The sequence below is a fragment of the Bombus huntii genome, chromosome 6 (genome assembly GCF_024542735.1).
Source record: "Bombus huntii isolate Logan2020A chromosome 6, iyBomHunt1.1, whole genome shotgun sequence".
Lineage (NCBI taxonomy): Eukaryota > Metazoa > Arthropoda > Insecta > Hymenoptera > Apidae > Bombus > Bombus huntii.
In genome coordinates this window covers 7,043,291-7,059,959 of record NC_066243.1, presented here as the reverse complement: position 1 = coordinate 7,059,959, position 16,669 = coordinate 7,043,291, and the positions used below count along the sequence as shown (strand labels likewise).

The following is a 16,669-nucleotide window of genomic DNA, read 5'->3' as shown; positions in this document are numbered from 1 at the left end:
TTAATAGCAATTATATTTGTTCACTATTTCTGCTCTGACTAGTTGATACACATATCCGGTCTTTGTCCGGGACATTATATAATGTATGACCTTCTACAAAAATAAAATTTTTAACAATGAAAATTTTGCGAATTTCTACTGGCTTGGCAAACGTTCTGTAGTTCGTGAAACAATTGTTACACAGCAAAATTGTAAAGCTTCTGACCCCTCGATACTGTACAACTTTCATTTGAAACGTATTTTCGTATTTCTGATAGTTACAGAAATAATCGCGTATAGATACTCAAACGGACATACTGTACGTATGTGCGTTTCGGCTTCATCAATTATTGTTTTTGCCGAACGCGTATACGAATTTATGGGCTACGTTGATATTACATATATGTCGAAGATGAAAGGAAAACCGCAGCCTTCCCTTTGCAATTTTGAGGAAGCCTTCTAATGCTTTAGCCTAGATTTTATCATAACTGTAATTAAGCAATTGTCATTTGTAATTGTTTGATATTTGTGAAAGCGAAAGTGGGTTCGAGGTGACAACTGGTCGCCGAACGTAGCCACGGTCACGGGATAAACGTTTTGCCTGACGAAGGTGTGGATCGGTTGTATTGTTCTCCCTAGAAATCACATAGAATTGTACTTTAGAGATGTCGATATAATGGGACACACGTTGTATTAGAAATCAATCTCCAGACAGAAACTGCCTAGTAACGGCGTTTGGATCTTTCTCGATGTTTCCAAAGAGTATACAACAAACTTTTGACAGAAATTGCCTAGCAACAACGATTGGAACCTTCTCGATGTCTCCAGCGAGCATATAACAAACAAATGCAGTCGTATAGCGAAAAAGATTTTCATCAGATATTCATTCGTGTGATCGCCTTGGAAAGTGATACATCGAGCAATTTACCGAGTGTCTCAGCAATCGTATTTTTGTGTATAAAATTATTCTACGCATAGTAAAGAGTTATCCCGTTGACCGTGGATTCGTTTGAACCCCGGAACATTGTTAATAGCGTAAATTAAATTCATTATTCGTAAAACCGTTAATCTCATTATTCGTTAAATTCATTATTCGTAAGACATATTATTCGTTCCTCTTATTGTTCGTTAAACTTATTATTCTTTAATCTAATTATTAGTTAAACTTATCGTTTGTTAATCTTATCATTTATTAAACTCATTATTCATAATATTTTGTAAAATCTTGTTTATTCGCGTAAATATATTCTCTGTTTCGTAAAACAATGGCTAATTCAAACGAAGAATCATTACGCGCCTTAAATCCTAAAGATAACCCGACATATACAACACATACGTATGTATATACGTCAATCGTCCTCAAAGAAATAACAAATTAAATATTAAAATTAAATAATATTTAAATTGTTTCGTTTCAATGTTTATACAAATTTATCTCAATTTGAACGTATATATTTATATATTTGTAATGCGATCCGATAAGCAGTGGTGCTTCACGTCGATAAAAAGACATCGCTCGGGGGGTGAGATCATATCGTCTCGCTAATAGCAAATCGCTGTACATATCGTGACAGCGATTTATATTTTTTATAATTATTATTATATGTATATTATGAAGGTTTATAATTCAGATTCATATTTTTGACACCTGCCTCCTTTTGTCATAGGTTAATGTTTCGCACACCCAAACCTTACTCGATAAATGCTCCTTAAAAAGGTGAGAACCGTATCAAAATCCATCTAGTGTTATTTTTATTATATTATTTTGTATTATTTTATTATACGATTATCATTAATTTTATTTTATAGTATGTATAGATACATGCAATGATACATATAATAGTATTTGTAACACAAAGAAAGCATTTGTTACTAGCAGAGGTTCTGTTCAAATAAAAGAATATTCGGATGGAAAAATGTTTCGATATTAGAACAATGGATTCGAATAATGGAGGTTCGAATATGGGAAGCCGTACGATGTTAATCAAAATAAAGAAGAATTGATTTGTATGGAATGTAAACAATTCTTACCTAAAATGTCCAAACATCCGAGTTCTGATATCATCGGGCTGGTGTTAATCTGACACATGTAACAATCTCTATCCGATTCCTTCAACTGACGAATGTGCAGTCGCCACGTGCCGTTGACGACTTCCTCCGTGGCTTGGCTACTTCCTGTCACCCCGAAGGCGTTACCGGACGCTACGCCGGACCCGGAACATCCGCTGGTCTCATAGGAGACCGAGATACGTGCATTGTGCGTTACCGTTCTAGTGTGGACTGAGAGAATCGTCTGGTCCGAGGCACGTAGCCAGCCAACCTGGAAAATCCATTGTCATTTCCTTACCTTTGCCGTACCAACGACCAACTCTTTACCGTAACAGAAATTTTGATGTAGTTGCTCGAATAATCCCAATACTAATGATTTTTCGATACATCTGCATATTGGATCGATTGAGACTTTTTGCTATTCTTTACGTATTAGGTTGTCCGAAAAGTGTCATTTTTTCGCAAACATGTTTTTTACAACAATGCACCATTCAACAAACAGGAAACCAAGTCTGTGAAATGTCGCGGTGTTTATCTCAACAGAACAAAATGGATCGTACGTAATTCGACAAAATAACATAAATCAAAAAACGTCGTGCGTCTATTATTTCCTCATAAAACGAAAGAAACCTTTCGGACAACCTAATATTTCCTTTGCGAATACTTTCTTTTGTACATGAATTTAATAATCGTATTTTCACGCTTTTCATTTTATTTTGCCTTTATCATACCATTTACGATAAGCGTGAGAACGATATAGGATCGATCATATTTATCATTTTTAAATTAACCAATTATTGATTCAATTATCGACTTAATTTGTCATCGTAGATTATTGTTCGCCGCCTTGTATTTCGTAGGAATTAATGGACACGAAAATTAATCGAAAGCAGAGGAATATACTGGGGAGAATCGTGAGAGAAACGAGCAAGAAGCGAAATTCGACGAGAACGATCGATAAAGTAACGAAATGTAACATCTTCGCGCACGTAAATGCGGCTTTTTTTTAGAAAAATGGGACGACAACGAATGTGATATAGAAATATGAAAGTGTTGCGTGTAATTAATTTTAAAGTGAAAATTGATCGTTTATTCTTTTCTCGTTAGTTTCCCTTCGTTTCGGCAAGTACGACATATTGATCGACGAGAGAAAATATTCCACACACAGAAATCGCATTAATTTCTGTCGATTTTCGTTATACCATAATCCAGTCATCTTTAGAGCATTCAATTTGAAAATAATATGAAAGTAAAACAACGTTTATAAGTTTGGCTGGCATTTTCTCTCATAAAAGATCTCCGGAAACTATTTGGATCTGACTGGGGGCCGAGCTTATCTTAATCCATCCCTGCCTGCCAAGCTGCCTTGAGTGGCTTTCTATAGACCGAATATTTCATCTAGGTGGATACTTTACGGGTGGAATCTGTCGCCAGGGAAAATGTGTCTTCTCCATCTCTACTTACTCCTCAATCCACCATCCAGTTCCGATTCTCTCTTTCTCTCTTCTTTCCAACACATACACACATATTACCGCTCCTTTCTCTACTATCTCCTTCTTCACGCTTTCTGTGCTTCCATTTCCCTCGACCGTTCCCTCTTCCTCTTCGAATATATAGATTTCGATCGAAAAACTTATTACTAAATATAGCTAACGTTGGAAGGAGGATAACTCTCGGTTGGATTAGGAACGAGAGGTACTCGAGGGAAAATTTTTCGCAGAAGTGTACACAAACGTTGAACTGTAGTACCTATCGCTAGATGAAATTAATTGTTTTTCTTTCCTCTTTAATTAAACGATTTATGCAGATCTAAGCACAGACCTGTTTCTCTGTTATGTAGTTACGTGATTTTTAACGACACATTACATTATTTAACACGTTGTTACACGTTGTTTAAATACGAGACATTGGAAGGGAGAGTAGGTAATAAGAAAAAAGGAAGAGAGGGAGAGGGAGAGGGGGAGAAAGAGAGAGAGAGAATCTGTCAGCTTCGGTGATTTAATTTTGTCGCATACTTGTCGCTTTTAAATTCTGACTGACATTTTTTAATTTGACACTTTGCTCGTTTTGAACGAAGTTTCGTACAAGATTACTCATCACCGAACGTTATTAAAATTCGTTATACCGTTCAATGCACATTATTGCTTGATCTTCTTTGATACAAAACGAAAACATGTGTTCGTCGGTGATTGTAACACTTGCTATACGTGTAATATCGTCACTTTCATGTTACTTTTTACGTATTATTTGTAAAGTTGTATTGTGAATAACATTACTTTGTAAATAATTGAATATATTAACGGTAAAACGAAAATGGTAAGATGTATTTTAGTTTAGCTTACTTCATTCTTAGTAGGAGAATTTTTAAACTGTGCGTAAGATCTTAAGAGTAAAACTAACTAGATTCAAAAATTCTATTAAACAATATTAAACCTGTTAGATTAGATGGCAGAGATTAACTGAATCTAGCGATACCAAAGAGGATTTCATTATTTTTATACTTTACGAAATAAATACAAAAATTATCATATAATTCTCAGTTTTGATTTTATTTTATGTGTATATTGAATTAGAAATGTGTGTGTGTATATATATACATTTTTTATATAGCGAATGCTGTATTTCGCAACATTTTGAATATGAGTAGAACTAAATATATTAAGTTAACTTTCGTAATTTTATAATCGTAGATATTTGTGAAATATTTTTGTTTCGCTTCCGTGAATCATTACCGTAAAGTAGTGAGAGTTTATTTATATTCAATTACCTTATATTTTCCAATATTGCGAACACAGCAAGAAAAAACGACTTCACGGCCGATTGCAGCAGTTTGATTTCCAACTGGAGCGATAAATACAGGTCCCGTAGCAGTGCTTGAATCTGAAATAGGAGGAGATATTTTTTTATGAGTTTATATATTCTATTTATAAAACAAAGTACGGCAAATAAAAATTATGACAGAAAATGTGGATTTATGTACATGGTGTTCGAAAATTATTTGTCACAACCATCATACCTCTAGATGAGTGAAGATATGTAGAAAAAAATAGCTGCAAAACTGACATTGACCGAGGAATTCAGGGCCAAATTTTTGTATTGCCTCGTATTCTACTCATCGTGAGGATAAAAGATTTCAATGGAACCCTGGATTGCAATCCGACCGTTTTTTTTTTTTTTTTGGAAAAAAATGTTTAAAAACAAGAGCCACTTAAACGTATATTTGCTCCACTCGCAACGACATACAAAAATATTTCATATGTAGTTTATATGATATTAAAGAATGAATATGAATGAAATGAAGGTCATTTGTTCGAAGCTAGTATTAGTTTGCATATAGATCAATCTTTTTCTTTTCTATTGCGTGTTATAGCTGGCATTAGAATGTGAGTTTATTTACATCGACACTGGCGGACTCAGCATAAAACGCGAGAGAACTCGATGTAAGTAAACATGTTTACTTAACATGTCACACTACAAATATGTATCTAGAGGACCTGATCGCTATGAGCTTCCTAAGGTATCTCCGTCACTTGCTTTCCTAAATGTTATACAGATAAGTATTTGAGATGATGTTCCTTTACTACAATGCCAGAAATGGAAGTAAGCAATAATGGGGTTAAGATCACAAGTTCTAATTATTCTGTCATATTGTCTGTCATGTTATAAGTTGTTCATTGTAAACGCCTTGCTTTAATTTCGTCAAGGAAAATGAGCGGCGCTTCGAATAAACTCGGCGCTATACTACGACACGATTTTAATTGAAGTTCAACGACAAGTATGACAGATACAGCACGTTTATAAAAGATACATTAGTCTTGGCGTTAAGCGTGATTAAAACGCACTGGCTGAAGAATACCGAGATATTATTGAAAAAGCCGCTGCTGAAAATCGCCGTGACAATCTGCGTTCTGCCATAAAGCGATGCTCTCGGTGTCGTGGCATCGTAGTTAAAGCCGGCAAAATTAATATTCCAATAAATGTTTCTGAAAGAAATCTGGCGAAGAAACGTGTTGCGATAGTAAACACAGCAATGTACAGTCACAAAATTATCTTTGATCGTCGGCGACGTGTACAATCTCGATAAAAATGAAGTTCATGCTAAACCCTAATTTTGTGAGTCGATGGTATTCCAAGGTCATATCGTTACACGTACGCTTTCTACGCATTCTAATGTCAGCTACAATATGTAGAAGGAAAATGATACGCACTTAAGTACAAAAGCACATCGATAAGCTATGAAAGATAATATGACATTGGTACGATAATTTACTTTTTGCGGCGTATTGTCCCTTTCACATTGTTCGAATTCTATGTAAAATATTCTTTGTTACCTCAGAATTGAAAGAGATATATAGAGATATTAAATGCGTGAAAAATGTAATACGATCAATCGGTGGATTGTGTAGGTACGTATTTTTAAATTGTAGAATAACAAATTACCATGACTGTTTTTCGCTTCAACAGCGATACAACTATAAGCTTTTTACATTTAATCAATTGATTCATTGTTTATTTGACGATTTTTCGCGATTGAAATCGCTGTTGTTAATTTTTATTGGAATGATCTATGTCGTTCGTTATCATTTTTAACTTCGCCATTAAACATTTATGCTTATATACCGTATATTCGTTGAAATTATTGAAAGATTTTTAAGTTTGAATTGTAATATTACCTCGAATATCATAGTCATAATATCATAATCAGATCTGAGTGAATTTCTTATTTTTCTAATTATCAAGTATATTATAATCAATTCTCGTTGAGAATTGTAAGCAAGTTAGGCTGGCATGATACAGTGGCATGCGGAGTAATTTGAAATTACTCACAGTTGTCTTTTATGCGAGTGAATGTTCTACTTCAGCTGAATCTATTGTGTAGTTCTAGAGGCTAGTGTCTTTTTAGTCTGCGGATGTGTTCTGTACTGTCCAACAGTTAGGTCACCGGTGGGTTCGGGTGATTGCTTACACGTGTATTATATCTATTGCTGTACTTTGATATTTCTCCTTTTATTGTGAGTATCTTTAGGTCGCGATGGATTGTTTCCCTGGTTACGTTTCACAGAGCGTTCATTGAAATTCAATCATTGAAATTTAAATTAAATTAAGTTATATTAGTAAAAAGCAAACATGATTCCAATAATTCATGATATCTTCGGTTATTGATCTTTTTAATTCAGTTATTGGTCTGGGCCAAAAGCAATGTGAAACTTCTTAAAAGCAACAATTGTTTTTATCCAAATTACATATTAAAAAATCTTTTAATTCTCCGGATCTTTCAAATGTGAATAGAAGTAGTTCTTCGTTTTACTTAGATATGACATGTTTTCTTCTTTCCTAAAATTCAACTAGTTACTGTAGAAGAAATATCACCTTCATTTTGTCATCAAACATCGTACAGTTAATTACAGATAGCGTGTTCGTAATTCAATGTGTTATGGATCGATATATTTGAATATATACAGGGTGGTTGGTAACTGGTGGTACAAGCGGAAAGGGGGTGATTCCACGCGATAAAAGAAGTCGAAAATATAGAATAAAAATTAAAAAAAAAAATTTTTTTTAATTTTTCCATCGAGACAACAATCTACAGTGAGATCCGTTATAACGTACCGCATGCGTACCGAGCGAAAATTCAAAGTCGATTTTCTCGAAAACAAAGCCTCAAACGAAAAATTTTTATTCTATATTTTCGACTTCTTTTTTCGCGTAGAATCACCCCCTTTCCGCTTGTACCACCAGTTACCAACCACCCTGTATATACGTCATTATGTGCCTTTGTATCATATCTTTTTGGTTCATTTTATAATTCCTGATAGAATAGAGGACGTTGATATCGTCTTACTGAAACCTACCTGTATTATCTTCTTAGTTCGTATTAAATCAACGCTATAATAAAATTACAAAATGACAGGAGAAACTTCTTTATCAATTAAACCTATGAAAATTATTATTTATTTTAACATTGCATGAAATAAATTGTTCGTCTTTTTTTATAAACGAAGCTTCGCTGAATTAGACAATTTTTTAAATATACAATATGTTAATTCAGTGTAAACTCAATTGAACTACCCCTATTATCGTAACAGAAATAAGGGGATCGATCATTTCGTGGCGTCGATTATCTAATCGTAACGGAAATTTACGATTCCCGTTGACGTGCTTTCTCGCGATCGCGTTTCTCCGCGAATGGTCGATTAAACACAATAAAATATATAAAAATATACAATATACACATATACGTATATAATGCAAAAATTATCATTGCCATATTATTCCTCTTTTATTTACGCGTAATTCTCTTTGTAGGATGTAAAACTACGCATATCTACGTCACAAACTTGTAAAATATTCTGCCTTTGCAGCAAGACATACAATAATGAAACTGGGAAGAGCTTGAGCATAAGACTCAAAGAGCATGAAACATACACCAGATTGGATTACATACAATCGACCGTACCAGAGTACCAAAAGAATGGAGTGGAGAATGTAAGACTAAAACTACAGTCTAACATCAACAGACATATTAATCACTGTCAGCTCAACGTCATCTGAGATACGTTTCCCCAATTTTTTAGCTATACTACTTATATACTTCTTTTATACTTCTATTCAATTGGCACTTTTCAATATCTTTAGAACCGTAGAATAACACTCGATAATCGTTGAACGAACGATGAACTAAACTATTGACGACGCAAACAGTAAGTACTTAAATTGAAAAGGTCATCAAAACACGGGTGTATAAAGTTCTCGTCTTAATTTTCTCATAAAATTCAGGACTTGTCTGTTTTTTTAACGTTAGCTAGAACGTTACCTGATTTTTCTCTCTGCCATATTTATAGAGGTTTGATTTAAAATTAAAGTAACCATAACTCTTTATATCTCACGCTTAAAATTCATTGCAACCAATCCGGCCTCTGCTGTAGTTATCTGAAGAATATAAATTGCAAATGGCGATTAAAAATTTATTGTTTCGTTATTGCTACCCATTAGCGACAACCGATTATTGTTACAAACTGCTATTACGAATTTAGTATCGTCGATACGACAAAATTATTATTTTCATGTAGTTCCCCTTAAACGCAAATTCTTTCAAATCTATCAAAAAACATTTACTCAACTGACGATTATTTTTAAATCTAGTCGCACGATTACCTTTGCATTTTAATGACGGTACACCAGTTGAATAATCAACTGCTCTTCATTGATTTGACGTGTAGCGTACCAAGGCCATTGTTACATCGTGCGATCGTTGCAGCATATTAGTATCAGATGTCGTATACAAAATATAATTTACTGTTCTATCAGTTTAATTATAATACATTTACAGGGGATGCTGAAAATAAATACTTTGGATTTTAAGCCATGCCTACAGGCTATTAATCATTAATTTGTCGATACTTCCTTGATTGATTCCCAATACGTTGGAAGTTGTTGGAAAGCCTGTTCAATACTGTAATGCAGTATCACAACGTTTTAACAGCTGTTGCGTATTTATTGAATTTCAAGCGTGCGTTACAAGCAAAAATTCGATACAAATTCTAGACGATTCTAAATAATAATAAATTCTAATCCACGTTCAATCCAATCCACGTATTTAAACAGTTGCAATAAATCATCTGCTCACATGTACGAACAAGGTTTTCAACAACTTCAAACAGTACCAGGAAGTACCGAAATTATTTACGAATAATACAGAAATCAAGTTAATGACAAAAAGTCTGCGGGATATTTACAAATAAAATAAAACATACATATGTTCGTCGTTGAATTAATTCTTGAATTGGGAAATATTAAGCAGTCACCTATATACATATTCAGTATACATAAGAGGATCGCGCTACGTTTGCAAAACTCAAACAATCTCATCGAGTAATTCTAATAGTTAGAATCGTGACAGTCTCAGAACTTCGATTTATATATACAATGCGTTGATATAGCTGACGATGAATTGTAAATTCGTTCGGCGTTTACAGTATATAGCATAACGAATTGTAATATTCTATCTCTATTACAAATTAGCATAAGGATATGTTCTTCCGATGCACGAATCTGCTAATAAAGGTTCAAGCTTGAGTCACGTTCAGTGGAAACGTGACCTAATGTACGTATGTCGACAAGTTAGTAAATAGATGTTGTAAAATATCTTGCACGCAAGTATCTTAGTATCGAGTTTACTGACAAAACGTAGTAAGTTATACATCATCATTATAATATATAAATAAAATAATACATTTGATCTATAAAACAACCAATCTTATACATTTATTTTCCAATTATATATTGTTATTCAAATAATATTATTTTATATATCTATTTATAGTATTTATAGTATTTATTTATGGAGAAACGAAGCAAAATAACTACTAGGATGAAAGTAGTTTTCTATAATATCCAATCCTTGGTAGTAGCATTGACGAATTGTATTAAAGGTATTTATACCTACAGTGGCTCGCGAAGGTATTCGTACACTTACCATAGAACATTTTTATACGCATATTGTGCGTATTGTATAAAATTTCATAATTTTATTATATATTACAGCCGTATAAAATTTTTAACTTTTGACATTTCATCAGCACTATAATGAGACTCAACTGCTACGATTCTATTGGCAAGATTTGAATGCAATCTGAAAATTGTACACAGAAGTAGCAAGACATTTACTTATATCTACTAAGAAAAACTAGTATACTATGTGAATGGTCACCTCAAGCATACAAGAAGTATGAAAAATGATCCCACTGAATACCAAGACTTATTAATAATGTGGAAGATTGCCTGTTTAAGTAACAATATAATAATTAAGTAATAATTTTTGTACATTTTCAGAGTCCATTATTTATATAAACGTGGCAATTCAGTGTTTCTACATTAAATTTCAAAATGTTTCGTATAATAGAAAAGATGTCGAAAAGTGAAGAAATACTTCTGTGAGCCACTGTAAATGATCGATGTTTCAAAGACAGACGATAAGGTAGACTGTACGGCGACTTGGGACAGCGTGTCAAACTTGGTCGACTAAATAACGAAATACTATTGTAGGCGTGATAGATTGACAGTCTGATAGAATGTTTAAAGCTGTTCGACACGATTGTGAGAAAAGACGTCTGACGTAGCCCGCGGGCGAAGGCGCAGTGAAAGCCAGCGGTGACGTTTTGGCTTCACCAAGGTGAAGTAAGGGGTAACGTGATGAGACTATAGTCTCATAGCTCTAAGTCCTATGATTAGATGAGCTTTGCGAATCGTTTCTCACTACCGGTTACACTTTTCAACACGTACTGTACGAATGAATTTATTTGCGTTTGTAAACATGATGAAGCTCTTGAATTATTAATTGATGAAATATCCAATATTCTATTGAGCATTTTTTTATTACAAGCTGGTACATCAAAAATCATTTTTTTTTTTTTTAGATAAGATCGCATTACACATCGCACTTACGGTATTTTGTATTGGACGTTTAGAAAGATTGTCTCGCAAGAATTTGTCGTTGTCACAACATTTAATCGCTAGTATCGATTATTCTGAACGATTACGTTACGTTAAAATAACGAATAAAAATTTATCGCTGCGAACGATTTTGGACAATTCTGAATAACAAAGAAAATATTTCTGTGACAGTTGCAAATTTTTACCGACATCTGCCTATCTTATCGTTAACTACATAAACGAATTCTTCGCTTTGTTATTTTTAAGCAATATTATTCATACGCGAAATATATCGTTCAGTATAGTCTAAACAATTTAAATCTTCCTAATAATATTTTTGTTGGCACGAAAAAGTACTTTCCTTTCAAATGAAAAATTTATATTTGTTTTGTAATTTCCCGAGTGAAATTTTTGTTGTCAAAAGCTAGAGGAAATGTCACGTTCCCATAATATGTACCTATCTTGTCTTTCTAGTTAATTTATTTTTGGAGAAACCAAATCATTCGAAAACAAGGTATACGTACTTACATGCTTTTGAAAAAAGAGTAAAATTAATCTTTTCTAAACAAATCATACATATTCCTCTTCTTTACCGAGAAAATAAAAAGAGAATAACACAATATTTCATTTTTATAGCCTTCAGTAGTTCCATATCTATGTTATCGGACATATTTCTTGAGAATTTGATCTTTCCAACTTTATATTTTACACAAACATGTTTATTGCACTATAAATATTTTCTATTTTATTATTCATGTGATACCATACTGGGCATCGTTCATGAAATTTTTATCACATTTATTGATAACTTACGTGAAAGTATTATATTCTATGATATACACTAACGCTTAATATACCCTGTAACTTCTATATACATTTTCAGCTTTCTTTTAAACTCTACTAATGTAATCGTGTATCTCATTACACTGTTAATGGAACTTTGTATAATCCACTTGATAAGATTTCAGCGAAACGTCCTTCTAAGTAATATGAAATTACCAGAAAAATTGGAATTCTGAAAGACAAACTAGTACAAAGTATACGCAACGATGTAAATTTTTAGAAAATTGAAAAAACTAGAAAATGTCAGAGAAGTGTAAAGAAAGGAATAAAAATTATAATAAAGTGGCAAGAAAATCATCTTGACTCTCTCGATGGTACTCTAGATTTGGTAGTCAAACACGAAAATCCCATAACTAATACAGCGATGAATTTCAAATTAAGCTGCGCTAAACAAATTAGTCGGATAAAGGTATTTTAACGGAGTAGTTGTTTCAGGATAATAATTTTCTCCGCTAATTGTGGACGACTTCTTGTTTCTACATCGTGCTTTAAAAGATAAATGGAAGAGAAAATATGCAGATAGGTGAAAAATGTGAAAAATGATGAAATAACACTTCAGTGGGGCTTTAATTAAACAGTATCAGTGCTACTTTTATAAAATGTAAGAATGTGCTTATCTTTTTATATGTCTGAGTCTGCGTTTCTTATTCTACCGTTTGAGAAAACTGAAAGTAAATACCAAAACTGTTTATCACGATACAATCAATTATAATACGAGTCTTTTTTTTTAATGATAATACATTTTCGATCCTTTGTTTTCAGCAGTCTGGAAACAGGATATTGAATCTTCATATCTTTAATTAAATTTTCCATTCAATTTTATTTATTGTCTATGTTACAATAAGCTTATTATTCCTAACACATTGTCAGACAGTTTTCGAGAGATAAGAATCGAGAAACTAGTTTTGTGTGTTTCACAGGAGAAGCTATAATTAAAATTTGCCAGAGAAGAATCGCGTTGAATATGTAATATAGAACGTAATTTTTGTGACGATTGGTATCATTTTTCACTGCAAAATATCAACAACGAAATTGCTTTCATACGTAACGGATGTGTAATTGATTGTGAAAGAGATTAAGAATGACATAAACACATGCGCATAGTAATTGTAACAATAATCTACGAATAGTACTAATTTCTTAGCAAATTCTTCATTCCTTATACGCTGTATTGTTTTAAACGTTTCAATTGGATATTCGTATCTTTTCCATTAGAATTTACAAACGTAAGCATTCGAGTACTTCCACGTATGAACGTACAAAGGATAAAACAACGTGATAGACAGGTTTGGGAGAGAATAATCGAGAGTGACGTTGCTAATATTGAAAATAACGTAAAGTCAGTCGTGAATGCGTACGAAATAGAAAATGAAAACGAAAAGTTGGTTTATTAAAGGTTGTTAAATCGTCGCGCATCGGCGCATTCCTGTGTTTTCTCAACGGTAGAAAATATTTCACGGGCGTTAACGGGACAGCACGACATTACTCTTGTCTCGCACGTTTCGCTCCGAGATTTCTCCGTTCTCCGTTCGTATCTTCATCTCTATGTGTCTTTATCCTCTTACGTTTTCACGTTCCTTCCATTTCTTCTCTCGAGCCGTGTTATCTTTCAATCTTCTCCTTGGAAGGCAGACAGCCTCACCTTCCTAGCAATCAAGCATCGAGAAACGTGTTTGCCGGAAACACTGAAAATATTCAAATCGCTCGCGCGACTTTTAATATTTTCCAATAGATTGTGAAATGGAGGCAGGGCATAGGAAACGACAAACGATAAACGGAAAGCGATAAACGATAGAAACGATAGAGAAAGGAAGATTGAAATGGAATTGGTGAATTGAAATCTATCGCGATATCCGCTTCAGTGTGACGCGCCATCGATATATTGACACGTTTCGCGAAAGACTCGCAAAATTTGAAACGATTTGCCGCGAACGTTGACATTGAAATGACGGGCATTTAGCGGTGGCGGAACATTCAAACATTGCGACGTTACGATGTATTCGTTTTTCCTTCCGGTGCCATTTCTTCTTGCTTGGAATACCTTCTGTTTTCACTGGCGTTCTCATTTATGCGGCTTTCTACCTCGCCCCGTGTTACTCTTTTCTTTTTTTCTTTTTTTTTTTTTGCTTTCCGCTCCCTTCCGTCCGCCCTCTTCTTTTTCGCAGACGAGCACTACCTTTCACGTCTTATTTTTTTTCACTCTTACCCTCTTCTCGAGCTTGTTCGTCAGTTCTCTTCAGATAGCACAGAGAGCCACTCTCGACGTAAGTAATATCTAAATTGCTTCCGCGGTTTCAATTTTTTCTTCGATTTCAAGCTTATTCGGCTAAATTGGGATAAAATTGTTGCGAAACCATGGGATCGCTGAGAAAGAACGACAATACTTCTTCCGCCAATACTGCAAAGCTTCTTCGTTTTCTATCCTTCCTTTCCCCGTACTTTACTTTGATTCACTGGTATGCGTTATTCGTTTGCATAAGTCATATCGTATTATTCTGTATGTTCTTAGCATTTTTATAGGATTATCACTTACACGAGATGGTTATCGTAACCAAAATGGTGAAACATTTTTTGGTGCTTTCCGGTAACCTGAGAGAAAATGTTACGGATAAAAATTTGTGAACATGTAATCAGTAACAAAGTGCGCTATTAAAAATTCGCCAAAATATTTGTTCTTCGACAAAAAATCAGGTTCGCGTTTACTCTCTTATGACATTGTCATAATTTAGGAGGCATGGAAACCAATTCAACAACATCGGATGAAGCTATTAACAAGCGAAAAGTCGAATTACGACGAGTTTATTTATTATTTTTAGCAACTAAAAGGTACTTTTGAATTACATTAGTGTTTCTCGGGTAAATAATTTTAAAATGATTTTCTAATCGACTTACTGAAAAAAACGACTTAATCTGATATTGATGATAATTTTTCCTCGATATTTATCATACCCGATGAAAGAAATTATATAGCCATATAGAAGAATAAAGGTGATCTTAAATCTTCTATCGAGGAAAAGTATTTTGACATTGTTCAATATTCTATTTTCTTATCGATCGAGTATTAAGTAACTTTTGTTCACAACGCTCTTTTATCAGCTTATAACTCTCATTTTAAAAAATGCGAGCTTAACACTTTGACTGCCACGCCAAAATCACATGTTTCGCTCAGGACGCCACGGGAGTATTTTTATTATTCAAAGCATATAATGGCAAAATAATAATAAATTGATGATGTAAGACAACATTCTTCTCCGATGGACCGTTTATCTTATTGGTGGTCGCGGGTGACCACCGTGGCGTCTTGGTAACAGTTGATAGCGACATATTATAACAAGGCTTCGTTTATTTCAACAAACCATTCGCATTCGTTATTTCGTCGCAAGCAAAACGTCCAGAAGATATTGTTGAAACGTGGAGAAGATATTAGTAAACAGTATTTGCTCATTCTATATGTAATAGTAAGGTATGTCCACACTTCTAACTTCAATTATGTGATTAAAAAGCAATATTTACGATTATTTTCTAAGCTGTGTTTATAATATTCGTAGATTACCCCTCAAAGATATGGATGCAAACACAGTGCACCGTTAGATGCAAGATTTGTTCTCATTTTTTTTTTATTGATGTTCTAATAAAAATGTTTAATTGTTCAATGGAGCACTTTTTATTTTAAAGTATCTTCTATTTATCGGTTATATTCAAAAAGCCCTAACTGTTAATTTTCATTCAATTTTTACAATTGTGAGAAGTTCAAGCGCTCCGGTCACCAATGACCACCGTGGCGTCACAGAAGAAACCGTGGCCGGTCATATATGACCAATGTGGCAATCAAAGTGTTAAACTTCGCTAGGAAAGGTAATTCGATACAGTAAGAATATCTGTAAAGATATGTCCACAAATTTTCTTTCTGAAACTGTTACCGCTACAAGCTTCTGCGTACTATATCTTTTCTCCTCAGCGCTTGAAGCTAATGAGAAAAGTTCATATAAACTATCTTTTATGCGATCCTGTTTACGAAAAACAGCAAGTTACGTGTTTTGTCATCTTATATCTGATCACTTCCATAAAAGATCTACAGAATGATTCAATTTTGAATCACGTCTGTTACTTGTTAATTCATTTACTTCCAATACATCCTAGCGTTGCTTGAAATTATTGAAATCTCTGTTCCACTCTATAATGCAATATTTTAAGATTATCGATAGGTTCAGTATGTTTCGTACACAAGTGGTTTGAAGTATTCTTACAAATAGAAATTTGTACAAAAATACAGTTTACAGTCTCTCTTTCTACGAGCAATAAATAAGCTTGGAAACAATAAGAATCGAGGTTTTGGCAAGGTTATCTTAAATGTCTTCTTTGTGGC

The 16,669-nt window shown here is 33.7% G+C and overlaps 2 protein-coding genes across 4 annotated transcripts in view; both read right to left on the bottom strand.

Moving 5' to 3' along the window:
- LOC126866789 (uncharacterized) overlaps positions 1 to 16,669 on the bottom strand; it is a 162,580-nt gene that overhangs the window by 31,116 nt on the left and 114,795 nt on the right. The window lies entirely within an intron of this gene.
- The window catches only part of LOC126866577 (lachesin-like), a 94,475-nt gene that overhangs the window by 23,489 nt on the left and 54,317 nt on the right, over positions 1 to 16,669 (bottom strand). For all 3 annotated transcript variants that reach the window (XM_050620357.1, XM_050620356.1, XM_050620354.1), the window contains exons 2-3: positions 4,796 to 4,908; positions 2,011 to 2,299 (exon numbers count right to left, since the gene is read on the bottom strand). In XM_050620357.1, coding sequence (XP_050476314.1) covers positions 2,011 to 2,299; positions 4,796 to 4,908 — 402 coding nt within the window. The remainder of the gene's footprint in view (positions 1 to 2,010; positions 2,300 to 4,795; positions 4,909 to 16,669) is intronic.